Below are 27,266 nucleotides of genomic sequence, written 5' to 3'. Positions count from 1 at the left end.
GCAGCGAAGAATCAGATTCTTCATTAGTGTATTTGGGAGGAGGGTTTACTACGAGAGTGGCAGGGGGCCAGCCGGTCTGGAGTGAAGAGCATTAGTGGAGCAGTGTGTGTGTAGGGAGAGTCCAGGACTGGAACAGCAGGAAAGGACTGAGGGGCATTTTCAGAGCTGTGAGGGGAGTCCAGGACTGGAATAGCAGGGGGTGTTCTTCAGGTCAGGAATATGGGGCATTAGTGGAATTACATGGAGATTGTTCAAGGTTATTCTGCAGCACGGGCTGGTGTAAGCCTGGGTAGAGCTGGAGTGGTATCAGTAGGGCTGTCTTGGACTGGCATGTCTCAGCTTTCAACCCCCAAGGTTTCAGTGTTTAGATCCCTGGTAGATCTCTCACCTTGTTCATTATCAAACAGAAGCCAAATCGATGGGTGGGGATGGGGAAGAAAGAACCAAACTCTCCCCTTCCCCTCCAGACTCTTCTCCCTTTTCTCCACTCTCCCCCTCTAGATTCTTTCTCGCCATCCCCTTTTCCCAGACTCTCTCTTCCTCTAGACTCGGGCACCTCCCATCCCTGCCTTGGGAATTTGCCAGACTTGGAGAGCCCATGAGGCTTCCTAGTGCCTGCACACACCCCCACCGCCATCGCCAATGGCAGGGGCTGAGAGCTCGGTGAGCTGCACCAACGCAGAGGGCAGTCCCAGGCTGACCGGCTTTGGGACTGCCTCTCTCTCCATGTTAAACAGCTGATTAGTATTCTGGAAGGAGCATCCTCACAAGAACCACACTGAGCTGGAACAGGGGCTGATGGGAGTGAGAGGAGTGTGGGGCTGGGCTCTTCTCTGGTGCGGCTGCCTTTTCATAACCAAGCTGTGAATGCCAGGCTGATCCTAGGCAGCCTCACCCCGGAAGGGGCTGCGCACGGTGGAGCAGATTGGGCTGTAATGAGAAGACACGTCGGGGCATCGAGACAGGTCACGGAGAGGGGAGCTCAGCGCGCAGGGAGCGGGGAGTTAATTTCCAGTTTGCGTTAGTGGGGTCAAAGGGCCAGGTCTCCAGTTGGTGCCTGTGCATGGGCTGTTTGCCTGCCCCCCTCTCAGAGCAGGCTCCGGGCTGTCAATCTAGTCTCGTGTATCTATATGAGTGTCCCCCAGGCCTTGCTTGCGGAGCATTTCCCTCTCTTGCACTGTATTGGCTCCTGCTGTCTGTGTCCAGTGGAAGCCCAGGCTCGCCAGGTGGGAATGGCACCTCATCCCCTTACTCGCTGTCTCTGGGAATTCTCATCTGCCAGGCAGGGTGGGCTCGTGGCTGGTGAAGCAGACTCCTAGTTGTCTTCTGCTCTGTTCCAGCCTGGATTATGGCAACAGCACTGGAGTTAGTGGAGTTGCTTCAGACTTATGCTGGCATCAGTGCGAGCAAACTATGGCCCTGGCTCCTGTTCTTGGCTCTGCCACTGATTCAGTGAGTGACCTTGGGCAAGTTCCTTCCCCTTCTCTGTAAAGTGTCTTGAGATCCTCGGGTACAAGAGTCTATATAAGTGCAGAAAGGATTGTTCTAACAGTGCTATGTGCCAGTTCTGGTGGGTGGTGTTGGAACTGCGCAGCCATGTGCCACAGGCCCTGCACTGCTTGCAGCTTATGCAGACTCTCCTTTAGCTCAAGCAGCAGGGGCCTGTGCTCAGGGAGCAAGAGGGCTGGGGTTTGATCCCCGTTCTGGACAAGAAGCTTTCAGTGGTCCTGTATCTGTTACAATATGATTCCGGCTTCAACCCCTGTGAGTGCAGAACTCTTGCTTGAGTTCAGGATGGGACTGATCATCTGCTCCCCATGCCTCAGTTTCCCCCAAAAGAAGAGTGAGGAAGGGGACTACAATTCAGGAGTTCCTGGCTTCCAAGCTACTGCTTTGGCCATTAGGCGTCATTGACTCTTTACAGGCCTTTGACGCTGCGTGCATGCCGTAGAGGGGCATGTGCTGGGAACAGGCTGTAGGCTGTACTAAAGCCCCATGTGCAGTCTGTCAGCTGCCCTAAGTCTGCTCTCTGGGAGAAAACCAGGCACCTTCTTAATACTGGCCATTCTCTGGCAAGGGTGGGGTTTGAGCGAGAGCAGTGGGAAGGGCACGAGGGGATCTCGGAGCTGGCTGTTTCCATAGATGAACTGCCTCGAGATGCACCAGAGGCAGCTGTGATTGCAGGCCAGTGAGGGTGTAAATCAGAGAGGGGAGCGGTGCAGGTAATTGAAATTGGATTTTGTCAGCGCTGGGCCGGTTTGTTTATTGGAGAGAGGATTATCTACTCTCTCCTCCTCATCAAAGGGATGGGGGAGGAAGCTGTCTCTTCCCATCCCTCCCCTCCCTACATCAGCAAGTCGGGGGCCCTCCCCTCCCCCTTGCTATATATCACAATCAGTGGCTCAGCTGACTGGCTGTGCTAGGATGTGGAATTGGGGACCCCCCAGACCTGAGGGGCTGGGAGTGCTGGCTGGAATTTGGTGTATTGTGGGCAGGTGCTGGCAAGATTCCTTCTTGCAGCTCTGCCCATACCCCTCAATCCTGAATCTGTAGCCGCCCCCTGGTCATTTCCGTCCCCGGTCTGCATGGAGCAGGGGCCGTAGTCATTTCTGACTATCCCCCAGTGGGTTGCTCTGTGATATGGGAAAATGTATCATTGGTGACTAGAATGAGAAAATGTATCATTGGTGACTAGAATGAGCCTGAGTCTCTGCCTCAATCCCAGCTGCCACTGGGCTGCTATTTGTAGTGAGCAAATTTCCTCCCTCCCATTTCCCTTGCACCTGTGCTGCCCCTTGGATGATCTTTTCCAGCCAGAGGTGCATCATCCATCCTTGCTGTCCCACAATGATGAGCCAGCCAAGACATGTCCAGCCCTATCCGTAGCGATCTCTGTAGCTTTTCCTTAATACGTTTGCCCACAATGCGGATTGCAGACTATTGGGTGCCTGGGAATGCTCCCGGTAAATGCAGATGAAATGGTGGATGTTGCTTCCTTGTAAGAAAGAGGTGAAAAGTGGGTTATGTGTACTGGGGTGTCTCGCACACAAAAAGCAGGTGCTAGAGAGTGACTACATTCTAGTGCCCAGGGTCAGGTAGCATGTAGAGAACTCAGAAGAGCCCTGGGGAAATAATAATTGCCAGTTGCAAAGGACATTGGATCTGCAAGTGTTTTACAAAGTGGGGTGAGTTTCACTATCCCATTTTAAAGATGGGTGGGGAAATGGAATCAGTGAACATTAAATGACTTGCCCAGGGTTACACAGCAAGTCAGTGTCAGAGCTAGGATATACCGCATGTCTCTTGACTCCTAGTCAGATGCATCAGCCGCTGGACCATGCTGCCTCATTAAAGATTCAGGGCCAGGTTTTTCAAAGAGCTCTGTACCCGAAGGCTCCTGCTTGGGCACCTGAATGGAGCGACCAGCAGATTCAGTACACAGCAGGTCCCATGAAAAACTCAGCCCTTATTTAGGTGCCTCAGTGGGAACTGATTGTGGGGTGGAGGGAGGAAAAATTGGGAGAAGGAAGGATAAAGCAGAGAGGGTAGAACAGGAGAGAGAGGATGAAAGGAGCTGGGGAGAGAGAGCATCATAGGAGTGCATCCTGCAAGTGAAAGCAATTCATTTTTTCCTCTCATGTAATTAAGAGCCAAGGGAGTGTGGTGGGGAGTGAAAGGGGAATAGTTCCTCTTTCTAACCATGCGGCGCAACCAAAACTGTAACCCTCCTCTTTTCCTTACACGGGTCTCTCCTCCATCGGTGACTCCCTGGCGGCTCCAGGCTGGAGACAGAATAGAACGCGGCCTACCCACAAAGTGGCACCTGTTCAACTATCAGGGTGATTTTTAAACTAGTTTAGTTCAATCAGTGAAACTTTGTGTGTGGACACTGTTCAGTGAGGTTAAACCGGGCTTGTGTTGTTTTAGAGTGTGTTGGTAAACGTACAGGGGTAAGCTCAACCAATAGAACCAGTTCTTAAACCGGAATAAGAGTGTCTGCCCAGAGGTTTGCACTCATTTAATTAAAGTGTTGTAAGTTTGTGTGCAGTCAACATTGGGACCAGGTTTCCAAAAGCACTCAGCACCCAACGTGCTGAAAATCTGGCCCTGACTGTGGGTGCTGAGTACCTCTGAAACCTTTGGCCCCTGGTGACTCCCTTAGACCTTCACCCATGCTTGGTTAAAACACACTTTTTTCTGATGTTAAATTGCAAGTGAAGATGAGGCAAGTTGTAGTTTTAACACGTGTCAGCTGGTGGAAGTAAACCCTAGCCTCTAGGTCAGCTCTGCTGCTGGATGGCTAGAAAGTCAGGCGGGAAGCAGGAGTCTCTACTTAATGGTGATTTGCCCCTCAGCACCATGCAGTCAGCAATTTCAAAGGGCTTTGCACACATGAATGAATTTAGCCTAACAACAACTTCAGGAGGGAGGGAAGAATACTAGCCCCATTTCACAGAGCAGAAAACTGAGGCACAGAAAGAAACTAAGAAACAGAAGGGAAAAAAAGGGTGTGTTCTTACCATGTGTTGGCTAACATGGGGTAAAATCCTAGTGAAGACAAGGAAGGCTGTAGCTTTCACACAGGTTAGCAGGGTGAGATGGCAACTCTGGCCAGGATCCTAGGTTTACCTCAACTTGTTAACTCACATGAGAATGGCACAGCTTTGCCTTCACTCAGATTTTACCTTGTCTTACCACATATTAGCTAACGGGGTAAGAACACACCTTTTCCCATCGTGATGACAAGGCCAAAGGGCCCAAATTCATGCACAGAGTCGGTGGGGAAGCCAGGAATAGAACCCAGGAAGACTCCTGACTCCTCTCCTGTGGTCTAACCAGTAGGTAACTGACCAGCTGTAGAAGGTTGTGCTGATGCCCAGCATGGAGGGGCATTGGCAGAGCTATGTGGGGAACCCAGGACTAGGATAGCAGGGAGCTGCTGCAGGACCATCCAAAGCCATCATACAAAATCCCATCTTGTTTCAGAGACCTCGTTATGCAGGTAGACTCACTGTAGTGCAGCAGACCTTTGGACAATCTGTTCAGGTATCCCATCTCCTTCCATAACTAGATCTCTCAATGCAGTGATCCCCCACCTATCTCACTGGATCAGAGTGGTCTATCTAGCCAGTATCCTGTCTCTGACACTGTCAATATGTGATGCTTCAGAGAGGCTAATTCTCCCACAATGCATCTGGCCAATAGCCTGCTCTTCGCTCACCTTTCTCAAGTGAGCAAGTTTTGCATTCTCCTGGTGCATGGCAGCTTAGTTCCCTGCATTAAGCCTGGCTGGTTTCACCCCAGTGCCTTTCCCAGCGGTTAATTGCATCTCAGCCAGCTTAGGGGAAGTTCGATGCCCTTTTAATACTGGGTAATTTTCCTAGCGAGCAGCAAGGTTCAGCCGGTGTTTAATTATTTATTGCATTGGCAAAGCAATATAGAGAGAGGTTAGTGTTTCCTAAACACACTTTAATAAAGGTGCCATTTGTCATCAGAGCATTAGCAAACCCAGCATGGCGAACGTGTTGGCAGGATTTAAACGAGGGACTCTTACAGAATGATTGTAAGTGTTTCCTTTCCTTTTAACAGCCTTTCAATTTCACCAGTCCGTGGTAACAGGCCAAAATAACACATGAGGAGGGTGGGGTTGTTGTTGTTTTCAATATTCGTTTGTAGTACTCTAGCAGAGGCTTCAACCGAGATAGTCAGAGACAGCCTCTGCCCTAAAGCGCTCACAATCTAGCTCGAGCAGACACGGGAAGGGAAGCACAGAGAGAAGCGGCTCCTTCATGGACACAAAGCAGGGTCTGGGGCAGAGCCAGGAATAGCATTTTGGTCTCGTGATTCCCCAGTCCAGTGCTCTGTGCACTAGATGACACTGCCGTCTTGTAGCTTGCCTTTTCTCTGTGTTCCTCCTGCTCTTCTCCTTTCCAGCCTGGAGGCTGGAATTCTGTTCTCTCACATCACTGAGGCTCCTCTCAGTCTGCTTTGATCACCTCCAGGAGGTCAGTCCGTGGTCTCTAATTCCAGCAGGCGCCTTCTGGTTTCTCTTGTGGGCCTGCAGTGCTGCTGCTCCCTCCCAAAAGGTGATTGGCACCTTCCTCCTGGCTGCTGGGTACCCGATCGCGGGACTCCTCACGAGGCCCATTCAGCGGGCAGGGCAGGAGTCCATTGCCAAAAGGAGCCAGTCGCCATGGGAACAGCTTGGAACTGGGGCTGGCGTGTCTGTGCTGTGTAATGTGTATTCCTGGCGGCTTCGGCCTGGTTGGTCCCTGGGCCGTGGAGGTGAGGTAGGTGGACAGAGAGTGAGGCCATGGGACAGCCTGTGGGAGACTGGCTGAACTGTGTCTGAGCTGAGGTGATCTGGGCTCAGTTGAGATGGGGCGGTCTGGAGTGGCCAGCATGAGCACGACACCGTCTGGAGGCTTGTGTTTCAGCTCACGGCGCGATAGCCATGCTGTTGTCGCTCGTGCTCGCTAAACGTGAGTTACTCCTCCAGCTCCTTCGTGCCATGAAGACACCTGGCCAGGGGGAAGTGGACTGAGACCCACCAATTCATTTCTCAGAGGCCACCGAATGGCGGTGGAAGCTATTGGAGCCAGGTGGGAGCCTCTCTCTCTGTCCTCTTGCTGATCTCCCCACTATCCAGGTCCCATCCTGGTCTTGCTTCTGCTCTGCAGCAGGGAAGGAGGGTGGCTCAATCCCAGCTCCCTGGCAGCCAGTTTTGCCTCACGATCTTTTTGAACATTTCCTGTTGCGAAATGCATTTATAACCATCCGTGGAGGAGCTGCTGGAAGGGGAGCCGGCCCTGCCTGATTGCTTCCTGCCTATTAATAGGCCTCTTTTCCAGCAGAAGGTTTTGAGTGGCTTCTTAATTATGGGGGACAAAAGCAGCCTTGCTCAGGCTAATAATATCCTGAATGATCCAGAAGAGCCTGGAAGAGCGGGCATAGGCCACAGTCTGTTAGGAGGCTTGTAAATCTTTTTAGAAACAGAAGCCTCCTGTCTCCTGTTCTGGCTGAGCATCTTCCCTGTCAAGGGAACTAACAGCTGGGTCACCATGTGAGACCTCTGTTCATCCACAGAGTAGGTGCATCATCTGTGGGCCAGAGCAAGCTCACTTCATGTTCCCCTTCACTCGAGAGAGAGACACCCTCCTACCCCCAGGGCAACCGAGTCTGAGATAGGACAATTAGCATGATGAGTGTTCTTGTGGCGGCAAGGTCTGGAGAGATGGTTTAACAGCCAACAGTTGGAGAGATGGTTGAGGCTCTGGACTAGGAGCCCGGAGGTTTGGGTTCTATTTCCGGTTCTGCCACAGACTCCCTCTGTGACTTGGGCAAGTCACTTCGTCTCTCTGTGCCTTGTCCCCATCCTACAGATGGGAACAAATTCTATGTTGTTTTACCTAGTGACACTGTAAGCTCTCTGGGGAAGGAAGTATCTTTTCCTTTGTATTTGTACAGCATCTAGTGCAATGGAACCCTGAGCTTGGTGCGGGATTGTAAATACTGTTATACCAACAATTTAAAACACTAGGAATGAAATTGAATCCCACTCAAGTCACGTCACATACATCTCATGGGAGCGATTGCTTTTGGTCGCTATGGACCTAGGTTGGATTTGAATCCATGACCTGGTGGTAAAGGGCGGTATCCCAGCACTTCTCTCATGAGGAGAGGGCCCCCTTTTTTCTGCAGGTAGCCTTACTTTAGATCAGCCTTGCAAATTTGAATTTGAAGCAAGAGAAAGAAAAAGCAGATCCGAGAGTGTGGATATCGGTGTGTGTTGATGTTGGGGAGGAAGCGCGAAACCCCATATTGGAACTCCTGGGTTCTGATTTTGGCTCTGCTTTTGAGAATAGTGGGCAAATCACTTGAACTATCTGAGCAAAATCAGCTCTGGCACAAGAAATTTCCATTGATTTCAAAGAGTTGCAGCTGCTTAGATCAGGGCTGATTTGAATCCTCCATGCCTCTCTTTCACCATCTGCATGGTCTACCAAAATTGACAGATTGCGAGGTTTGTTTTGCGAAAAAAAATTGTGAAAAATCTCGATGTTTGTGTTTTGCTTTGAAGCGACTGTTTCAAAATTTTTTATTTTATTATCAAAGCAGTTTAAAGATGGTAAAGTCAAAACTCAAACGTTTCAAAATCAAGCTGTGTTTTGATTTGCTCAAAGTTTTGGTTCAGCTCAAAACAAACATTTTGGAATCACCAGCGAACTGAAAAGAGTCGGTTCTCTTCACATCTGTAGACCTGAAACCCAGGCGGAAGGTGGAATTTGGAGGTCCCCTGTTACTCCTGACACCCACTTGTCATCCCAACCCCAAGGCTTGGTCTGCTGTAGAGTCGCCCGTCCATACCCATCGCTTCATGCTTCACTTCCCCCTCTGTAAGCTCTGCCAAATCATGTTGTGTTTTCATGCTAGTGGCTGGCCCACCTAGGGGATAAGAGCCTGTTATTGCTGCTAGTTAATAGTGATTCCTTTAGCTCTAGTGGTTGAGGCTTGTGCTTGCCATTGGAGGTGGTGGAGTCAGTCCCTGCTGACTGCACGTGGTGCGGGGTAATGTAGAATAGAGATGAATAATACCTACTTTCCTGGCAAGGACTGGGGAGGCTAAATCCAGCACTGATCCAAGTGCTTGGAGATCCCCATGATTATTTCTGGGGTCTGTTGTGGCGGGTGCAAGCCGAAGCCAACAGTGAAAAGTAGCTAGCTGTAATTTGTGTTACAGCAGTGCCCTCAGGGCCCAGTTGAGATCAGGGCCCTATTGTGGCAGGGGCTGCGTATACCCATAGCAAGAGACAGTCGCGCCTCAGGAGCTTACAGTCTAAACAGCCAAACGAAGAATGGTCATCCCTGCTTTACAGACATGGAGAGATTAAGGCTCATATTCTTAAAGGTATTTGGGCACCTAACTCTCCTTGACTGCAATGGGAGTTAGACAGCTAAATACCTTTAAGAATCAGGTCTTCAGTGTCTTGCTCCAGGTCATACAAGGAGTCTATGGCCAAGCCAGGAATTGAACCAGCTCCCCAGAGTTCTGGTACCATGCCTTACCCACAAGACACCCTCCCACTCTAGCACCACAGTTCCTAGTACTGGTTTGGGAGGACAGGACCAGATTCTCCTCTCCGCTATGCCGGCGTCAATGCCACCGAAGACAATGGTCTATACTGATGTAACCCCGAGCAGGCTCTGGGCCTGGCTGCTGGGTTTGGAAAAAGGCTGCTCTGTTTAATCATCTGCCCCTTTCCTGGAGAATCCCCTTTGCTGATCAGCAGAGAGCTAGCTTGGAAAGGAGCCATCCCCAGCCCAGCCTCCACCTCCAGAGAGCCGGTGTGGGCAGTGTGGTTAGACCCAGTGTCCTCCTTGGTTTATGGGTCCATGTGTGGCGTGGCAGTTCATCTGCTCCTAATCCCTCCACTGCAACCCCAACTCACTTATCACCAGGATGGGCACTTCAGCGTCTGCCAGCCCTTCCTCTGGGCAGGAAATGTCTTTGGACAGGCCCTCTCCACAAGCCCTGGCTCTCTCCCAATCCACAGAGATGTGCTGGGAGCTCACTGAAAGCATGGCTAGGTACAATGGAAATCGATGCACAAGGCTGTTGGTCAGTCTTCTGCTGGAAGCTTGGAGTGGCCTTCCATTGATTTTTTTCTTTTTCTCTCTCTAGCAAGAGCCCCTGCACAATGGGAGCATTCAGGGGCCACGACTAATATTAATGGTCCTTTCACGAATCTCTCCTTAAGAGGGACAGATGCTCTCATGACCTATTCTGCTTGTCATCCCACCCTTAACTTTTGCTGACGGCTGCTCTTTGGGGTGCAGTTTGGTTTAGGAATTTGTGTGTGTGCGTGCAAGAGAGATCATCACCTGGAACTAATTTTAGTATCGCTCCTGGAGATGCTTGAAGGCAATTTAGTAATGGGCTCATTGCCCTGGAGAGCAATTCTCCAAATTCTGACACTATTAAAGTCAATGGGAGTGGTCCCAAGGTTTGGCCCCTAGTGTGGTGCTTTATGTATACTGGTCATACTGGCAGCTTTGCTCAGTTCCACAGAGTTGTGAAGCCGCCCTGGAGAAAAGCCACAAGCTCTTTAGCTCTCTGCATACCAATGCTCCAAGGGTTAATATGCCATGATCTTTGGCAGAGTTATGGTCCGTGGTTGGGGTTGTTAGCAAGGTGCTGTTGCGTTCTGCTGAGCCTGTTTAGGGTCTGTAGATGTGGGTTATTAAACCCCAATTAAGGTCTTGGAAGCAAAAAATTTGGATTTGTAATTAAAATACTCAAATTCCCCCCTTCCCCTGAATATACACCTTTCTGCTATGTGCGAAAGTGTTTGTGAGAAGATGGATTTGGAGTTAAGAGACTTGGGTTCTGTTCTGAGCTCTGCTACAAGATGACTTTGTTCAGTTCACACAAACCTCTCTATGCCTCAGTTTCCCCATCTGTACAATGAGGATGACATCAGATTTATAGTGGGGCTCTGAAGGTAAAGTCATTAATGTTTGGGAGGAGCTATGATATGATGGTGCTGAAGGCTGCAAAATTATTTAGATAGGGACCCAATGATACCAGGAACTGTAGGGGGCTGCTTATCAATACAAATCAAGGTTGGAAATGCCCTTTCTTCCCCACCAAATCGGCCATAATTCTAACAAAGGCTAAGCCCTGAACGAGAGCTGTTCGGGGGTGAGAGGAGAATTCTGACATGTTGAAATAACTTTCTGTTCTGATTGGAAGGTACTGTCAAAATACTGACACTTTCTGCAAAGCAGGGGAGAAAAATCCCCCGAAGTTTTGAATCTGGGAAAACGTCAACAGGTTTGAGCGACATGGCAAAATGAGATTTTTTTGAACTGAAAAAAAAATTTTGTTTAGTTTTGAAGTGTCCATTTGCAATGAACATTTGTTTCAATTCTCCTGAAACAGGAAATCAAAAAGCTTTGGTGAAATTGACATTTTCCTGTGGGGAAAGTCTCAATTTTGACAATTACATTTTCCTATGGGCAAATTTTTATGGTCAGATTTTTTTGACCAGCTCTGCAGAAATGAATCATCAGAACATTCCAGGATGAATAGGATTTGTAGAGGAGTCAAAGGAATTTCCGTGGCTGGATCCTGCTGAAATTCAGTGGGATTTAGAACCTATTCCCCTTCGTGTTTTATGACTGGCTTCCCCCACAGTGGCTGGGGGAGGCAGCTCAGTAATAGCATGGGTGGTTGTTGGGTTTATTCAGTGCAGGGTTTCAATCTCTTTTATTTTATTTTTTTCCCCTACTCCAGGAGAAGAATTTTATGAAGCTTCCCCTTACGAGCCGGTCACCTCTCGTCTCTCTGATATATTCAGACTCGCTTCAATTTTCTCAGGTAATAAAAGCAAAACAAAACATGCTTTCACTGTTTTATATTCTCTTCCTCTCGCCTGTGAATAGACCTTCTGCCAACCTCCAGGGGAATGATAAAACATTAGCTCCCGTTCCCATTCCTCAATCCCTTCCTCTCCAGCCTATCTCCCACCCCATAATATCTCATATTGTGCCCCCCTTCCCTTGGCTGCCTTGCAATCATAATTCTGTGACTAAGATGTTGCAGCCTGGAGCTATGGATAACGGTGACATCTCTAGCGCTGCTACTGAGAATGCTTTGGGCCTCATTCTCAGTTGCCCTGCACCTCACGCTGTTATTTCCACCCGTGCAAAGCAGGCGTGAAACACTACAGGGCAGATGCTCTTCACATAAAGCAGCAAGCAAGTAAAAGTGCAAATGGAGAGTAGCTCCAGTCAGGAGAGATTTCGATTGTGCTGGCGTGACTGAGAGCAGAATTGAGCCTTACTCTTCTCATTCGGTAGTGGTTCACACCGTGCACTGGTGATGCCACGAAATACAGGGCACCAGAAGCAGGCTCTTGGGGTTAGCGTGTATAGATATATAATTAACGCTTGTTGCAGCAGAGTCTAATCTCAGTGATGTTGGTGCCAATCTGGTGGCACTGCACTGATTTTTGTGGAGTTACTTGGAGTTTAAAACAGTGGAACTGAGAGCAGAGTGCTGGACCAACATGAGTTAACTAATAACACTTTGCTGCAGAGTCCAATAGGAGGCAAATGCAGAGAGTAGTGCAGGGGTGACCCTACATTGGGTCTCCTGGGTCTTTGTCCTACTAATTTCTCTGAGCTGTGAGGAGTATTCTTTGCAACCACACAGTGGCTTTGGTAACTAACCATTGTGGTGAGGGGGATTAGAAATGGCGAATGGCATTGTGCAGTTCTTGGAGCTGGTTACGTAGCACCACCACCTGAGATCCCAGGGCTGGGTGAGACTTGGAGAGTTTGTAACTGGATCTTCTGGGGAGTGCTCTAGTCCTGAGAGACCTTGCAGAGATGGGGTCTGGGTGCAGTACGGGACCTCTGGGTGTTATTCTCTTCCTTTGGGTATTCAGGGTAGTTCTAATTTTGCAGCTCGACATTGCCTTCTCTCCTGGCCCTCAAGGGCTCCCTCTATCTCTGTGTCTCCTTTCTTCTTCCCTCTCTCTGCCCCCTCTGTATTGTCTCCAGGCCTGTGGGATCCTTTCCCAAGCCAGATGACCCATGTGCACGTGTGCATTCTGTGCTGCACCGTTTCTTCCTCTCTATTCGAAATGCATTCCTTGATTTATGCACCTCCAAGGGCCTCCCGGCTGCAGCTGTTCCTAGGAACTCAGTAACTGTGAGGCATCGCTTGCAGCTCCTCCCCTTTCTTATCTAGCTCCATTCCATTCAGACATTCAAGATTCCCATTTCAGAGTAACAGCCGTGTTGGTCTGTATTCGCAAAAAGAAAAGGAGTTCTTGTGGCACCTTAGAGACTTCCTTTTCTTTTTTCAAGATTCCCATTGGCTTCCGTGAGAGCAGGGGTCTATAGCTGTGTCTGGTGCCTCCCATTTCCTGACATTGGAATCCATCTGCCAAATGCATCCAGCAAAGCAACATGTTCCTGCTCTTGCTGAAGTCAATGGATGACTAACAGATACTGACAGGTTTCAGGAGAGTGATCACTTTAGACCCACTTTAGTGCAGGGGTGACCCAATGTAGGGTCACCCCTGCACTACTCTCTGCATTTGCCTCCTATTTGACTCTGCAGCAAAGTGTTATTAGTTAACTCATGTTGGTCCAGTGTAAGGAGAGTGATCACTTTAGATAAGCTATTACCAGCAGGAGAGTGGGGTGGGGAGAGAGAAAACCTTTTGAAGTGATAAACACCCATTTTTTCATGGTCTGTGTGTATAAAAAATCCTCACTGCATTTTCCACTTTATGCATCCGATGAAGTGAGCTGTAGCTCACGAAAGCTTATGCTCAAATAAATTGGTTAGTCTCTAAGGTGCCACAAGTCCTCCTTTTCTTTTAACAGATACTGAGGAATCCTGGGAGAGGACAGCTTGGGGAAATAGCCAGAAAGGTGCAATGAATCCAGGGCCAAATTCCCTGCTGATGGAAATCGCCAGGGCTCCATTAACTTCAGTGGAGATGTGCCAGTTTCCAGCAGCACAGAATTTTCCTGGTCTGTCTCTGTTAGTCTCTTACCTAGGGTCATGTCTAAGCTATGGGTGCCAGGGGCACAGATACGGTGGTGCTGCTGTGCTCTTGTAGTGCGGATGCTACCTACACCAATGGAAGGGGTTTTTCCACTGATGGAGGTAATCCATCTCCCCGAGTGGTGGTAGCTAGCCACATCGGCACCAGGGGTTAGGTTGGCTTAACTATGGCACTAGGGTGTGAAACATTTTACACCCCTGAGTGATGTAGCTAGGTCAATCTAAATTTTAAGCAGATGAGGAGAAATTGGCAGGATGGAACTGAAACTGGAACGTGCTACCTTCTCATCTTCTGTGGCATGACCATCAGCGTGAGGAGCGCAGGCTCTTCCTTGGAGTGGATTTCTTTCTTTCTTTCTTTCTTTCTTTCTTTCTTTCTTTCTTTCTTTCTTTCTTTCTTTCTTTCTTTCTTTCACAAAGCTGTTGTGGTTTGGTGTTTGACTTTTTTTTTTTCCCTTTGGACCTAGCTGCCTCCAAGCATCAGATAATAAGGAATTGATAAAGTGGGCTGCAGATCTTGTAATTTGCTCATTTGTCTCGTAGACACACAAAACGTGTTCTCTTGCCCAGCAGAGTGTCAAGTCCATTAAGCAAAGATTTTCCCAGAGGGAGACACTTAGACACAGCTCCCCTCTCTCTTGGGGGGGGCTGACACCCTGCTGCCACTCCCATTCTTTGGGCAGGGGGGTCAGCAGCGAGGGGAACAGGAATGGGAATGAGTGACTGGGTAATGGGGCGACTGTGCTGGAGTTCCAGGAGGCTGTTTGACCAGGTGCCAGGCCTGGGTGGAGAGGGCAGATGGCCATTTGTGTCACCTGCATTTGTGTCAGTCTGGACACGCTGTGATTTATGAGAGAGTCCAGAGGTGGGGGCAGGTCCAGCTGGCTGGATTCAAAGCAAGAGGTCTGGAGAAAAAGCAGAGTTGATTTTTGGTTGGTTTGGTTGGGTTTTTTTACCTGAGGGATCTTGATTTCCAGATGCCCAAAATAGACACGAAAGGACCTTATAGTGGTAGGGTTTGAAGAAGGGTACCAGTATGAACCCTAAGCCTTAAGTGTTATACTGGGAGAAAGGACTTCTTTTCTGCGGGCCAGCTTGTGCAGCCCTGTGTCCCACTGGTGAGCACTTGCCTATGGAAGGCTATAAGATCCCTTGTGGAGTTAGTGCTCACCTGTCTAAGGGTTGCCCAAATGCAGAGTAGGAGTGAGGAACATCCAGGCACATGCTAGTCCCATGGCAAAATCATGAAAGAACAGGTTAAAGAACACTGGGGAGATGTATCTAGTGGGGTCCCACAGGGGTCAGGCCTAGGTCTGGTACTAGCCAATATTTTCATTAATGATGTGGATCATGGAGTGGAGAACATGCGTATAAAATTTGCAGATGACACTACACTGGGAAGGGTTGCAAGCACTTTGGAGGGCACAATTAAAATTCAAAAGGACCTTAACAAATTGGAGAATTGGTCTGAAATCACCAAGATGAAATTCAATAAAGACAAGTGCAAAGTACTTCACTTAGGAAGGAAAAATCAAATGCACAGCTACACAATGGGGAATAACTGGCTAGGTGGCAGGCCTGCTGGACAGGGTGTAGAGGTTATAGTGGATCACAAATTGGATATGAGTCAACAATGTGCTGCAGTTATGAAAAAGGCTAATATCCTTCTGGGGTGTATTAACAGAAGAATCATATGTAAGACCTGGGAGGTAATTGTCCCTCTCTAGTTTGCACCGGTGAGGCTCTAGCTGGAGTAATGTGTCCAGTTCTGGGTGCCACACTTTAAGAAAGGTGTGGACAAACTGGAGAGAGAATCCAGAGGAGAGCAACAAAAGGTCTAGAACACCTGACCAATAAGGAAAGGGGAGAAAAACTGGGCGTGTTTAGAGAAAAGAAGGCTGAGGAGGGACCTGATGACAGCTTTAAATATGGTAAGGGCTGTTATAAAGAGGACTGTGATCAATTGTTCACCATGTCACTGAAGGTAGGACAAGAAGTAATGGGCTTCATCTGCAGCAAGGCAGATTTAGGTTAGATATTAGGGAAAACTTTGTAACTGTAATGGTAGTTAAACTCTGGAATAGGCTTTGAAGGGAGACTGTGTAATCACCATCACTGGAGGATTTTGAGAACAGGTTGATACATACCTGCCAGGTCCTGGTTTACTTCGTCCTGCCACAGCACAGGGAGCTGGACTTGATGACTTCTCGAGGTCCCTTCCAAGCCCAACATTTCTATGTTTCTATGAAAAAAACCATGAATAGTGGAGCTGGTTGGGAATCTTCTGTTGAATGATTTTCCCAATAGAAAACAAAGTTTCTGCAAAATCAAAATTTTCTGCAGGCAATATTTCATTTCAGTTTGACCCAGATCAGAATATTTTATTGAATTGATCCAAAATGTTTCATTTTGAATCAGTTAAACAATAACATTAAGCTGCATTTTTCTAGCTCATTGTCTTATGGGTGTTGAAATTTGGGTACCTGTTGTCTCCTACGAGCAGGGCTCCCTGGAGGACTATATCTCACACAGTGCAATGCGGCTCCCTCAGGAATGTCAAAATGTTTTTCAAAAATGTCTAAATGAAAAGTTTCTACAATTTTTTTTGAATTTCCATTTCATCATTTTTTTTTTTAATTTCAACTTTTCATCCCATTTCGGGATGAAAGCAAATGTTGATGTGTTGGAATTTCCCAGGGAATGGAAATTCCAGCTTTCGATCCACTCCAGTCAATGGGTTTAAAAGCAAGACAGATCAGCTGTACACTCAGGATATAAACATCTGTATACACCTGGGTCTATCCTACTGCTTAGTGGGAGCTCTCTGCCCTGACAGTGAGGGGAGAATTGGACAAGAAGGACCAGGCACACAATTTTGTCTTGATTCCCAGGAGAAGAACCCAATGCTGTATTTGGAACAGACTCTGGGTGCAACTGCTAAGAGGAGGGAAGACCCTTACCTGGGGTCAAGCCTGTCAGGACTCCTGGGTCTAGGTGTGCCAAAGAGATTACTTGTAACTAGAGCTGTGTCAGTAACTAATTTTTCAGTTTGTGACTGTCCTGTAAAATAGGGGTGGAAAAATAATTCTGGTCAACCTGAAACCAAAAAGTTGAAGAAAGAATGTATTTTCGGTTTAACAAAATGCTTCATTTTTGAGCTTTTTAAATGTATTTTTAAACTTTTAAAATATAAGATTGAAGTATATTTTGAAATGAAAAATTGTTTCAAATCAAAACACTTCAATTTTGGGGTGGTCTTTTTTCAGTTTTTTTTTTTTTTTTTTACTGAAACAAGTCAGTGAATTTGACATGAATTTGTGAAGCATTTTGATGTCTCCTAATCTCCATTTTTTTCTTAGTGAAAAAAGTTTTGGATGGATAAGTTCTCCCAGCTCTAGTTGTAACTCATGCTAACACCGTGGGGCTCTCTGCCTGTCACTGTGGGCCTGGAGTTAAGGTTGGCTGGGTGCTATAACTGTGCATTTCCAATCCTTATTAACCTTAACGCTGATTTCCTGAATATTTAATAGTTGGGTTTGGGATCACAACATCCTAGTAAGGATTTTTACTCTTAAGCTACTGATAGGAACTGTCATCTTACTTCCATCATAATGTAGGTCTCTGTCTTGAAAAATAGGTTTGAATTTGCTACTTGTTTCAGGTTTAGAGGTTCAGGCAGTAGCAGCTCATGGTTTTAGATACAGAGGTCCCAGGCTCAATGTCTACCGATAACCCAAACAAGGATGTTACATCTTTATTTTTGGGGTGTTGGCAGTTTAAGACAACTTAAAGGGGCCTGACTTTTCAAACAAGGTTGAGTACCCTCCCTTGGAAAATCTTTAAACCCTTTAAAGAGTCTCAGGTTGGGACCCACAAGTCACTCATTAGCCCTGGCAACTGAAATCAAGTAAGAGCAGACTGGCTGTACAGAATTCAGTGGTCTGTCTGCCAAGGAGGAATCTGAGAACCTCAGATTTCTCTCTCTGTCTCGGTGTCTTTCCTTCAGTGCCACCCACTGAGCATCCTTTGGAACATCATCCCAGTCCATTTGTAACTTTTGGCCATCAGTTTTCATGACCACCCATCGGTGCTGCCTTTCCATTGGCTTCTCCCTCTTCTCAAGTCCCCTACATCTCCAGCCAGCTAAAACGAGGACTTGCAATGCCTTGACTTCTTTTCACCCATTCTCCTTTTAACCCTGGAGATGAAAGCCAAGCCTGTACCATTTGCCTTCTCGCCAGCAGCCGTGTCGCTATGGCTACGGAGTTCGGTTGTGGTAATATACGAGGCAGGAGAGGAGTGGAAGGGCCGGAACCTTATTACTCTTCAGAGGTACATTACATGGCTCATTGCACTGTCTGGAAGGTTAGGGCTTCTTTAAGAGTGTGTTCCTGCAATGGGGTAGGCTAATAGAAAAATGTCCCTTCAGACTCTTCCAAATAAAACCAGTTAAGGGCACAAGCGGCTGCTTTTGTCAGCAGTGAAGTGACATATTGCTCTGCTCCGGTGAGAGGTTAATGCTCTTAACTGCAGTGAAGTAGCTCGTGTGCCTATAATGGTTACACACTGTGCTGGCCATCTGAATGCTCCTGCCTTAGAGAGCTCACATGCCACAGCCAGGGCTGTAGCTCAGGGCATGGGTGAAGGAAAGGGGAGGCGTGAGCGCAGCCTGCCACCATTAGATTTTTGACTCTGCTGAACAGTGGGCAGATACTAACAAGTGACCGGTTACTCTGGGGTGTTGGTAATAGACCACAGAGCCTTATGCTTAGGGCCCTACCAAATTCACGGCCATGAAAATTGCGTCACAGACCATGAAATCTGGTCTTTTGTCTGCTTTTACCCTATACTATACAGATTTCACAGGGGAGAGCAGTGTTTCTAAAATTGGGGGCCCTGACCCAAAAGGGAGTTGCAGGGGGTTGCCAGGTTATTTTAGGGGGGTCGCGATATTGCCACCCTCACTTCTGCGCGGCTGCCGGCCGCGGCTCTGCCTTCAGAGCTGGGCTCTCGGCCAGCAGCCACCGCTCTCCGGCTGCCCAGCTCTGAAGCCAGCCGCGCCATTGGCAGCAGCAGTGCAGAAGGAAGAGTAGCAGTAGTGCAACCCCCATACAATAAACTTGTGACCCTCCCCCCCACATAACTCCTTTTTGGGTCAGGACCTTTACAATTACAACACCGTGAAATTTCAGATTTAAATAGCTGAAATCATGACATTTATGATTTTTAAAATCCTCTGACTGTGAAATTGACCAAAATGGACTGTGAATTTGGTGGGGCCCTATTTATGCTCTTTGGTCACAGGCTTAGAGAGATCAAGCTGTTATTGTCTGTCAGCTCAGTGGCCTGTGTGAAATGAGTTTGCCAGTTCTCAGTTTTATCCACCTCACAAAACATCCAGCATCATAACAGGGTGGGGGGAAGAGCTCAGCAGACAGGTCACAGATGAAGGGGATCATAGATCTCCTATCAGTGCCCTTCTCGGTTCAGCTCTGAAAGGGCTAACTGAAGGCAGTGGCTAGATTGTTTTCCCTGAAGTAATGCCCAGGCAGGATCAGGACCCCTATTTTGCTGGGTCCTGTACAAATGCCTTGGCTGACCTAATTCCTACCCTGAAGATTCCTCAGTCTAGTTGAGAGGTGGCTCAAAGGGAGGATCATATTATTGCTGAATCGAACTCCTGCTTTTAACTTCTGAAGCAAAGGTGCTCCAGGGAGCTCAGCCTTTGGGTTCCAGACAGCACAGCCATTTCTCCCCGCCCCCCACATTTTGGATTAAATTATCATCAAGGAAATATTTAGTTGGTGGAAAAATATGAAAAGTGAAGTGTCTGGAGTCAGGGATTATTAATTCATGGGCTGATCTATTCCGAAATCCAACCCCTGATTAACAGGAAATGTTTCTGGCAATTTGGTGGGGAGGGGGAGGAATGACGCTTCTTATACCAAGGGGCGGCACTGCCAGCCAGAGGGGGAGGCTGGGATATAGGATGGGGAAATGCTCAGCAAAGGAGAGTGTTGCTTTCACGGCTGCATGGGGCATAATGTGATTATCCTCAGGTTGTCTCCCAAGCCAAATGCAGAAAACATGTTATTTAAATTTCAAAAAGATCCAATTCCTCGCCAAACAGCTGTCAGAGCTGCTAAGTGTCACGCAAAGCAGGTTAGAGCTGCTGCTTGGGCGTCTCTCCATACTCCTGGAGGAATCACCACTAGCTCCAGGGAACGTGAGCAGGAGGTGCCAGTTTGGGAACATGGGGAGTGGGTAGACATTTGTATGTTGGTCTTTTGCACCTCACTTATGCATAGCGTGGGATTCAGCCCTGGGTGGAGGAGCCTGGCTAGGCCTGTGTCCCAGTCAAGTCCCACTTTAGCCCTCTCTTGATGGATTAAGTGGTGCATATGTAACTGTCACCATCTTGGCCAACCCAGCGGGGATTGAACCAGGGACTGAAAAGCCTGAATCTCTAAAGCCTGAATGTCCTACACCCATCTGCCCGCACACATTCTTGCCTGCAGTTTCCTTTTCCCACCCCTTGTTCAGCTCCATCCCTTACCCTTCTGGTGCTCTTATTTTGTTATTGCAGATGATGCAACCATTCCTGCCCTGACTAGACTCCACCCCACCTGTCCTGCCTCAGACGCCACTCCATCACCATTCCTGCCCTGGTCCACCACCTTGTGTGCCCGTTTGCTGAGGGCTTCTCTCCTGTCCTGTCCTCCTGCCCAGGATGTTCCCTCTATCCTGCGCTCCTACAAGTTTCTTCTCCAGTGTCTTTTAAGAGCAGCTGAGGCTGTGGCTCAGTGCAGCTGCTTCTCCCAGCCCCTCCCTTTGTTCCTTCTGCCCTGCACCCCTGGTGCTGTGTCCATGCATGCATGGAAGTAATGAGGCTGCGAAGGGAGTGGGCGCTTCCCCCTGATCTGAAGCTGAAGCAACTGAAGCAAACGAGCTGTTACTGTTGTTTGTCGATAACGAGGCTGGGCCAGCCTGGCATTGATTGCCTGTGGGGATAGCCGTGGGATTACGGTAACCTTTTTAAAAGGGGCTGTGGAAGCAAAGAGGGAGATATTACATACGCCGCGCTTGCTGGCTGCAGAGCAGCTGACCTGATTGGGAACTCCTAAAATACCATCACCAATGGCTTCGGTGGTGTCTCCCTCTTCGCGTCTCCCTCTAGCCCCTTGTGTGTGTTTGTTTCCTGCATCAATAGAACGAGTGCCCAAGTTGGCACAATTAGCAGCCTGTGTTCTGAAGTGGAAGGGCAAGGGGGCTGCAGGGCAGGACTCAGAGGCCTCAGTAGAGCTGTTTGTGGAGAGCCCAGCAGGCCTGGAACAGCAGGGTGCTTGCAGAGCAGGTGAGAGGGCGTTGGCACAGCGATGTGGGGGAAGCTGCTAAATGCACTTCCATCGTGGGGTCAATTTCAGCTCTGTTCTCCTCCATTTGTGCACACAGCTTCCCTTCTGGAGACCAGCTGGTTCCAGAGCTTTCTGTGTCTCTGGCTCTGGTATCCTTACTGTAGTGCCCAGTGGTCCCAACTTGGCTCAGAAGCCCCTTGCATTAAGCTCCGCAAGCACACATAGCGAGAGACAGTTCCTGTCCGAAAGAGCTCACAGTCTGAACAGATGAGGCAGATGCAGGGTGGGACAAAGGGAGGATTATTCTCCCCATTTTACAGATTGGGGTGGGGGAACTGAGGCCAGAAAGATGAACTGACTTGCCTGAGGCCACATAGGGGAGTCTGTGGCAGAGCCAGGAATTGCACCCACATTTTTTGAGTGCCCATCTAGTTCTTTAAGCACAAGACCAGCTTTCCTCTGTCTCTCTCTGTCCCAGATTCCATCTCTCCTCCCCTTTCATTAAAAGCTTGCTAGGTCTCCCTTGCAGTAGACACCATTACATTTTATTGGTACCCCTTTTGGCCTGAGCAGCTGCTTAAAATTTGGGACCCTGGCAGTTGTTCTAGTTGGGAGGAGAAATTGTTTCCCCAAACACAGGAGGAACAAAACAAACCCACAGACATTTTCTTTGTTGGTTGTCCCAGGCCTGCCTTTTCCAGTCAGCACTCTGTACCCAAAGAGCTTTGTCTCTTAGCTTTATCTCAGGACCACATTACTGTCCTTCCAGGCTAGGTCTACTTGGCTTTTTCTCTCTACTTCTGCCTTTTGCCTCTTGCGTTTGCCCACAGACCAGAGAAACTGTTCCCCCAATCAAAGCCCTAGCCCTGCACTTGGAACCCCTTGAGCCACATGATTCAGCTTCTGCTCAGCCTTGCCATGTGCCTATGTTTTGGGTGCTGCTGCTGTAGCTTCAGTCACATGATCACAATGGATTCTTTACATTTATTCTGAATGAAAGGCAGTGCCCCTCTCTGACCCATAACAAGGCTTAGCTCAAGCCAGAACAGTGATCTACTGCCTGGTACTGTCTCTGCCCAATATTTGCAGTGAAGGGAAGCCACGCTGGACAAGGGGGCGCTCTGAGCTCAGGCCGCAAGTTGGTGGTGAACGTTCATTCATTTTGTGTGCTAGCAGCGTCTGGCTTTTGGCAAAAGTGTGAATAATGACACATCTGTCCCAAGAGCCAAAGGCAGACCCAGGGAGAGCAGGCATGGCTTCCGATGGCATTAAGGGACGTTAGCAGCGACTCATTCGAGACTCAGACTTTGTACCAGTATTTTGCCTCAAAATTCTCCTGGACCCACCTGTCCTGGAGATTCTATGAAGCCTCTTTGTACAGGGGCTGATGGGGAGGGAGATGGATCTGGGGTACTGCTAAGCACCTAACTTCTGTCCTGGAGACCCTGATGCAGGCTCGAGCTCTTGTATCCCTGATCTGTGCACAGTGGGCAGCATACACAGGGGTTGCAGGTGCCCTGGAAGTCTCTGGATCATCTCCTGTCCCTGGAGGGCCCTGGGCCCTGTCCTACCTGTTGTGAGGGTTGGGATAAGCTCGGGGAGTTGGAGGGGACTGGAGTTGCCACTCTCCCAGAGCTCCCTCAGAAACCCCAGCTTCACAGACCCCATTGCCTTTCTGCCTCAGGAAATGTTAATGCTTCTACCTTATTAATGAGCTCCCCAGAAACTGTGCTTTTCCAAGTACAGGCTCTATTAAAATGCATCCAGGTCCCTGCAGGTCTCAGGCAGGACAGAAGCAGATGCTCACGAGGATTATACATTAAGCCAGCACTGTGCATCGATCCCACATGTATGCCAGTGCACCAGAATGCTGCACGCTCTGCTCTGTTAAGTATTCTGAGGGCTCTGAGGAGGGTCGGCCGGAGTCAGCATGATCCAGCTGCACCAGTGCCTGATTCCTTCTGGTCTAAACCAGATCTCAGATCAAATGCTCAGCGAGTGCGGGACAAGGTGAAAAAAGGCCCTGGGAGCTGGAGAGAAACAACTGCCATGTGTCTACCACCATACGTGCTGCCCCCAGGCATGTCTGCCTGCTTATCATCTGTCTATTGCTCCTCACTGTGGTATCTAGGGAAGGGGAAGTTGCAAGGTAGAACGTATGTAGCTTGGGAAGACAGGAATCTGGGCAAACTCTGTGCTCTGTAGTGTATTTTGCAGGGCAGGTTTTTAGCGTATATACTGTGTTAGTACTTAGCACTTGTCTAGAGCTTGGCAAGCAACTGTCCCAGCAGAGAACACTCCTCAAGCCACTGCTGGGGAAGGGTGTGGGATAAATAGCTGGCTGTGCATGCGTTGGGGGTGCGGGGATTGTAGCTGCTTCTGTCCCTTTCCTTTTCAAGGAGGGTGTGCGACATGGCACATCAGGGCCAGCTGCGAGTGCGATCACAGATACCCCAGTTCTAGCCTTTCTGAGCCGGAGGCGCAGCAGGGAATGGTGCAGGTGGTCTGGCTGTCGGGAAACACCCAGTCATTCCAGTTTTGGCCTTTCTCAGCAGGCGGTGCTGCAGGGAGAGGTGTTGGAAGGCCTGAAATGCCTCAGTTGCAGAGATGGCTTTAGAAGCCGTCTGATTCTCTTAACAGCTGCTTCGGTAGGCTACAGCTTAGGAGGGCTGGCTGTGGGGGAGCTTTTTGTGGGGCCTGTGAGCACTGATGGAACAAAGCAGGGAGCGGAAAAAACAAAGCCAAGGTTTCCCACCTAGGTAGCTGCTTGCCATTTGCTAATTACCAGGGCTCTGCAAATATTTCTGTTAGGAAACCCTCCTTGATGCTGCCGTCTGTCTCTGCCAGTGGAAACTGGGGAACAATGGGCGAATCCAGGATCCTGGCTGGTTTGCGGGGGAGGGGAAATTAGGGCAGAAATTACTGATGCAGTCAGATGACTTTAAAATAGCACCCCGCTCTCCTTGGGCAATTCATCCTTTTGACAAAAATTTCAGCCCATGTTCCTTCTCCAGGGTGTGTGTGTTTGTATATGTCTGTGTTTGGTTTTTGTTTTTGCTGATTGCTGGGATTCCGGGAGCAGATGCTGCACGTCCAGCTGTGCACTTGGCAGGCCTGCATTTCCGCTTCTCCGGCAGCTCTCTTCACTTAACCGCTCCCCTTCTCCCTGGCCCTGCCGGGCTGCAAGCAGCCCTGCTGGGTCTCTAGCTCAGTGCTCTTGGCTTGGCTAGACTAGGGGCTGTCCGCGTCCATGGGACAATACTAGTGCAAGTGCCTAATGCAGGCAAAAAAAAAAAGAAAGGGCTGGTGCTGGAGTGGTTTACTCCAGATATGCCTCCCCAGAGCCAGCCCTGTCTTGCGCCAGGGCTGGGCACCCCTACTGGAGGGGTTGCACCCATGTAGCTGTTTCGCTGCAGAAGCACTGAGTATACACTGGGTCTATGGGCAGGGGTCACACGGCCCCCTGGGGGAACCAGAGGGGAAGGTGCTAGCTGGCCGGGACCGGGCCCATCACAGGAGGTGATTCTGTTCTAGAGCTGGGCAAATAATTAATCCCTATTCATTGAATAATGGACTGGAAAAATAGTGCAAATTCATGGCATAAATTATGCACTGAATATTATTTGATGAGTTCTGATCCCCCTGCTGCTTCTCCCCTGGCTCAGGTTAACCCTTCCATGCCAGCTGCATACCTCTAGTCTGAGCAGACCTTAGGGAAATTCGTGGTGAATACAGGTCCTGTTCTGGCTGCAGATATACACACTGATCTGGTGGCAGCTGTCTGTGACCCTCCTAACAGGAATTGGTCATGCGAATCGCAGGGGTGACTATGCCAAGGTCTCAGTTGGGTGACAGTGCCCACGTTTTCTGACTCAGATGCTTGAGAGCGCCTGGCTAAGGGGCTCTGAGCTCCTGTGACTCTCATTGAAGTCACTGGGGGAGTGGTGGTTGCTCTGGGTCTGGCCCTTTGTGATGCTGAGGGCTAGAGTTTGCCAGCAGATGGGGGCAGAGAGGGGTCCTGTGCCAAGTTGGCAAATATGTTTTCCTAAGTATTAACACACTTTAAAAAAAATGCCCCAACCTCCTGGTGTTTCCTCGGCAGAGAACAGGAAATGGCTCTCGGTTTGAGCTGCCCACAACAATGAACCCTGCAGCTGCTCATAGAATCATAGAAGCAGAGGTCTGGAAGGGACCACAAGAGGTCACCCGCTGTGCTGGGGCAGGACTTAGAATATAGTGTACCTAGTATACCTGTATCTTTGCCCTCAGTCTGGAGTTCCAGCAACAGGCTGGCTCGGGGGGTCTGGGTTAGGCCTCCGGGGTGCTGCCTTGGTGGATGGGTCTGTGAGGGGCAGGTGGTTTGCTACAGTGCGTGACCAATCAGATGGACCATGCTCTCGTCTTCCCAAGCTCCATTTGCTCAACTGGGGCGCCTTGCTGGTGGATGAAGGGTAAAATCTGTACCTGTTGGCAGACTTGTACCCTCCTAAGGGCTACCCTCTCTGGAGAAGTGGGTTCCAAGCATCTATTCATCCTTGGAAATCAGTTCTCTGTGCGAGACACCCTGACCTCGATGCTCTGCTGAGCCTGCCTTTGCATTCTTATTGACACGGCTTAGGCAGCGTAAAGGAGCCTGGGGCCTTAATGTAAATAGGAACCAGGTTCCTCTTGTGACAGGTCACCAGTCCACTGTCTGTGCAAAATGCTACCAGTGTGGTAGCACTTTACACCCATGCTTTACTGGTGGGATTGACTGCGCCCAGTGCAGGGCACCGGATTGTCATCCCCTGTTCTTTGCATGAACGGTGCAATTCACCCCTAGGTAAATAACACAGGCGAGGTCCTTGCATCTCACTTCTGGCCGAAAGGGAGAATTTTGCCCTGTTACTTGAGGTGACCCCCTGCTAGTAGCAGCTGGCCCAGCACCTCTGGGTCAGGCTGCAGTGGCTTACACAGAGACCGTAAAGTAGCACCAACTACCATGTCATTCACCACATGCCTCTCGCTGTGCAGTGATGCCAGCATCCCACACTCTCCCCGGGGGTTTATTTACCCAGTAGCTAGGCAGTGAGCCATTGCCTCTGCTGCATTTTCACATGGTTTTTGTAGGAATTGTACCAATTTGTGCTATGCTCCTATGTCTATATACAGACACTTTTTTTTAAAAGCAAATATCTTCTGTGTTCAGGCTCTGATTGGGAATGAGCCAAGCGGTAATTACAGCGGCATTAGTGAAAGAATATGCTGGGAGAGGGGGGAGCAAAGCACCCAGGAAACCTAAAAACGGCCATAAATTCCTAGCTGGACCATTGTCTTCCCCACCCCTCACCCCTTATGGCACCCTAGCAGCTGCCCTCCTCTTGTCCTTGCCACAGGTACCTGCAATGCAGAGGTGTCTCTTCAAGGTATGGATTTTAAATGGAAGGAAGCGTTGCCAAATAACCAGTTCGGTGCCTCTCCACATGCGGATGCCACGCTGCTGTGTGGCATCCCGGCTGGCAGGAACGTGGCTGATGACTGCCGCGTTGAATGAGTGGCTCAGCTGGGTTCTGGTGATGCCTCTCCCGTTCGTAGTGTAATAGGCACAGCGCGGTGTGTGCCTGGACGCTGCAGCTGGGTCTTGGTGCGGGGGCAGGCCAGAATGCTGTAGCTGTGGCCACCCTGTTCTGGACCCCCTAAGTTACATACACCCTCTCCTCTTCACCTCTAGTCTCGGGGCATGTCAGCAGCATCAGTCACTCTGCCATCCCTCTGAGTAACGCCCATCCCCTCTCCCTCTCTCTGCTTGGACAGGAATGGATCCTGCCACCAACTCCAAAAGTAACCACTGCCTAGATGCAGCCAAAGCCTGCAACCTGAATGACAACTGCAAGAGGCTGCGCTCAGCTTACATCTCCACCTGCAGCAAGGAGATCTCGGCCACCGAGCACTGCAACCGCCGCAAGTGCCACAAGGCCCTGCGCCAGTTCTTCGACCGGGTGCCCAGCGAATACACCTACCGGCTGCTCTTCTGCTCCTGCAAGGACCCGGCCTGTGCCGAGCGCCGCCGGCAGACCATAGTCCCCAGCTGCTCCTACGAGGACAAGGAGAAGCCCAACTGCCTGGATCTGCGGAACATGTGCCGGACGGACCATCTCTGCCGGTAAGAACTGTCCTCCCTCCCTCCCCCGCCATGTACACGTGCACGCTTTGTTCTTGGTTCTCCACCTGCATGGCATGATGGGGAGACTAGAACAGAGATGCCCCACAGACCCTCATGGGGCACTCCCTGCAGAGCTGGTGGGGTCCAAAGGCCTGATGGCAAATACTTTTCCATCTGCCTGGTC

The 27,266-nt window shown here is 49.4% G+C and overlaps 1 protein-coding gene across 1 annotated transcript in view; it reads left to right on the top strand.

Annotated features, from left to right (window-relative positions):
• Positions 1 to 27,266, top strand: part of GFRA2 (GDNF family receptor alpha 2) — a 137,233-nt gene that overhangs the window by 53,689 nt on the left and 56,278 nt on the right. The window contains exons 4-5 of the mRNA XM_077805544.1: positions 11,297 to 11,380; positions 26,734 to 27,082. Of these exons, the coding sequence (XP_077661670.1) occupies positions 11,297 to 11,380; positions 26,734 to 27,082 (433 nt within the window). The remainder of the gene's footprint in view (positions 1 to 11,296; positions 11,381 to 26,733; positions 27,083 to 27,266) is intronic.

This window comes from Eretmochelys imbricata, chromosome 26 (genome assembly GCF_965152235.1).
Source record: "Eretmochelys imbricata isolate rEreImb1 chromosome 26, rEreImb1.hap1, whole genome shotgun sequence".
NCBI classification, from domain to species: Eukaryota; Metazoa; Chordata; order Testudines; family Cheloniidae; genus Eretmochelys; species Eretmochelys imbricata.
The sequence above is the reverse complement of the archived record's forward strand: the minus strand, read 5'-3'. Positions and strand labels throughout refer to the sequence as shown.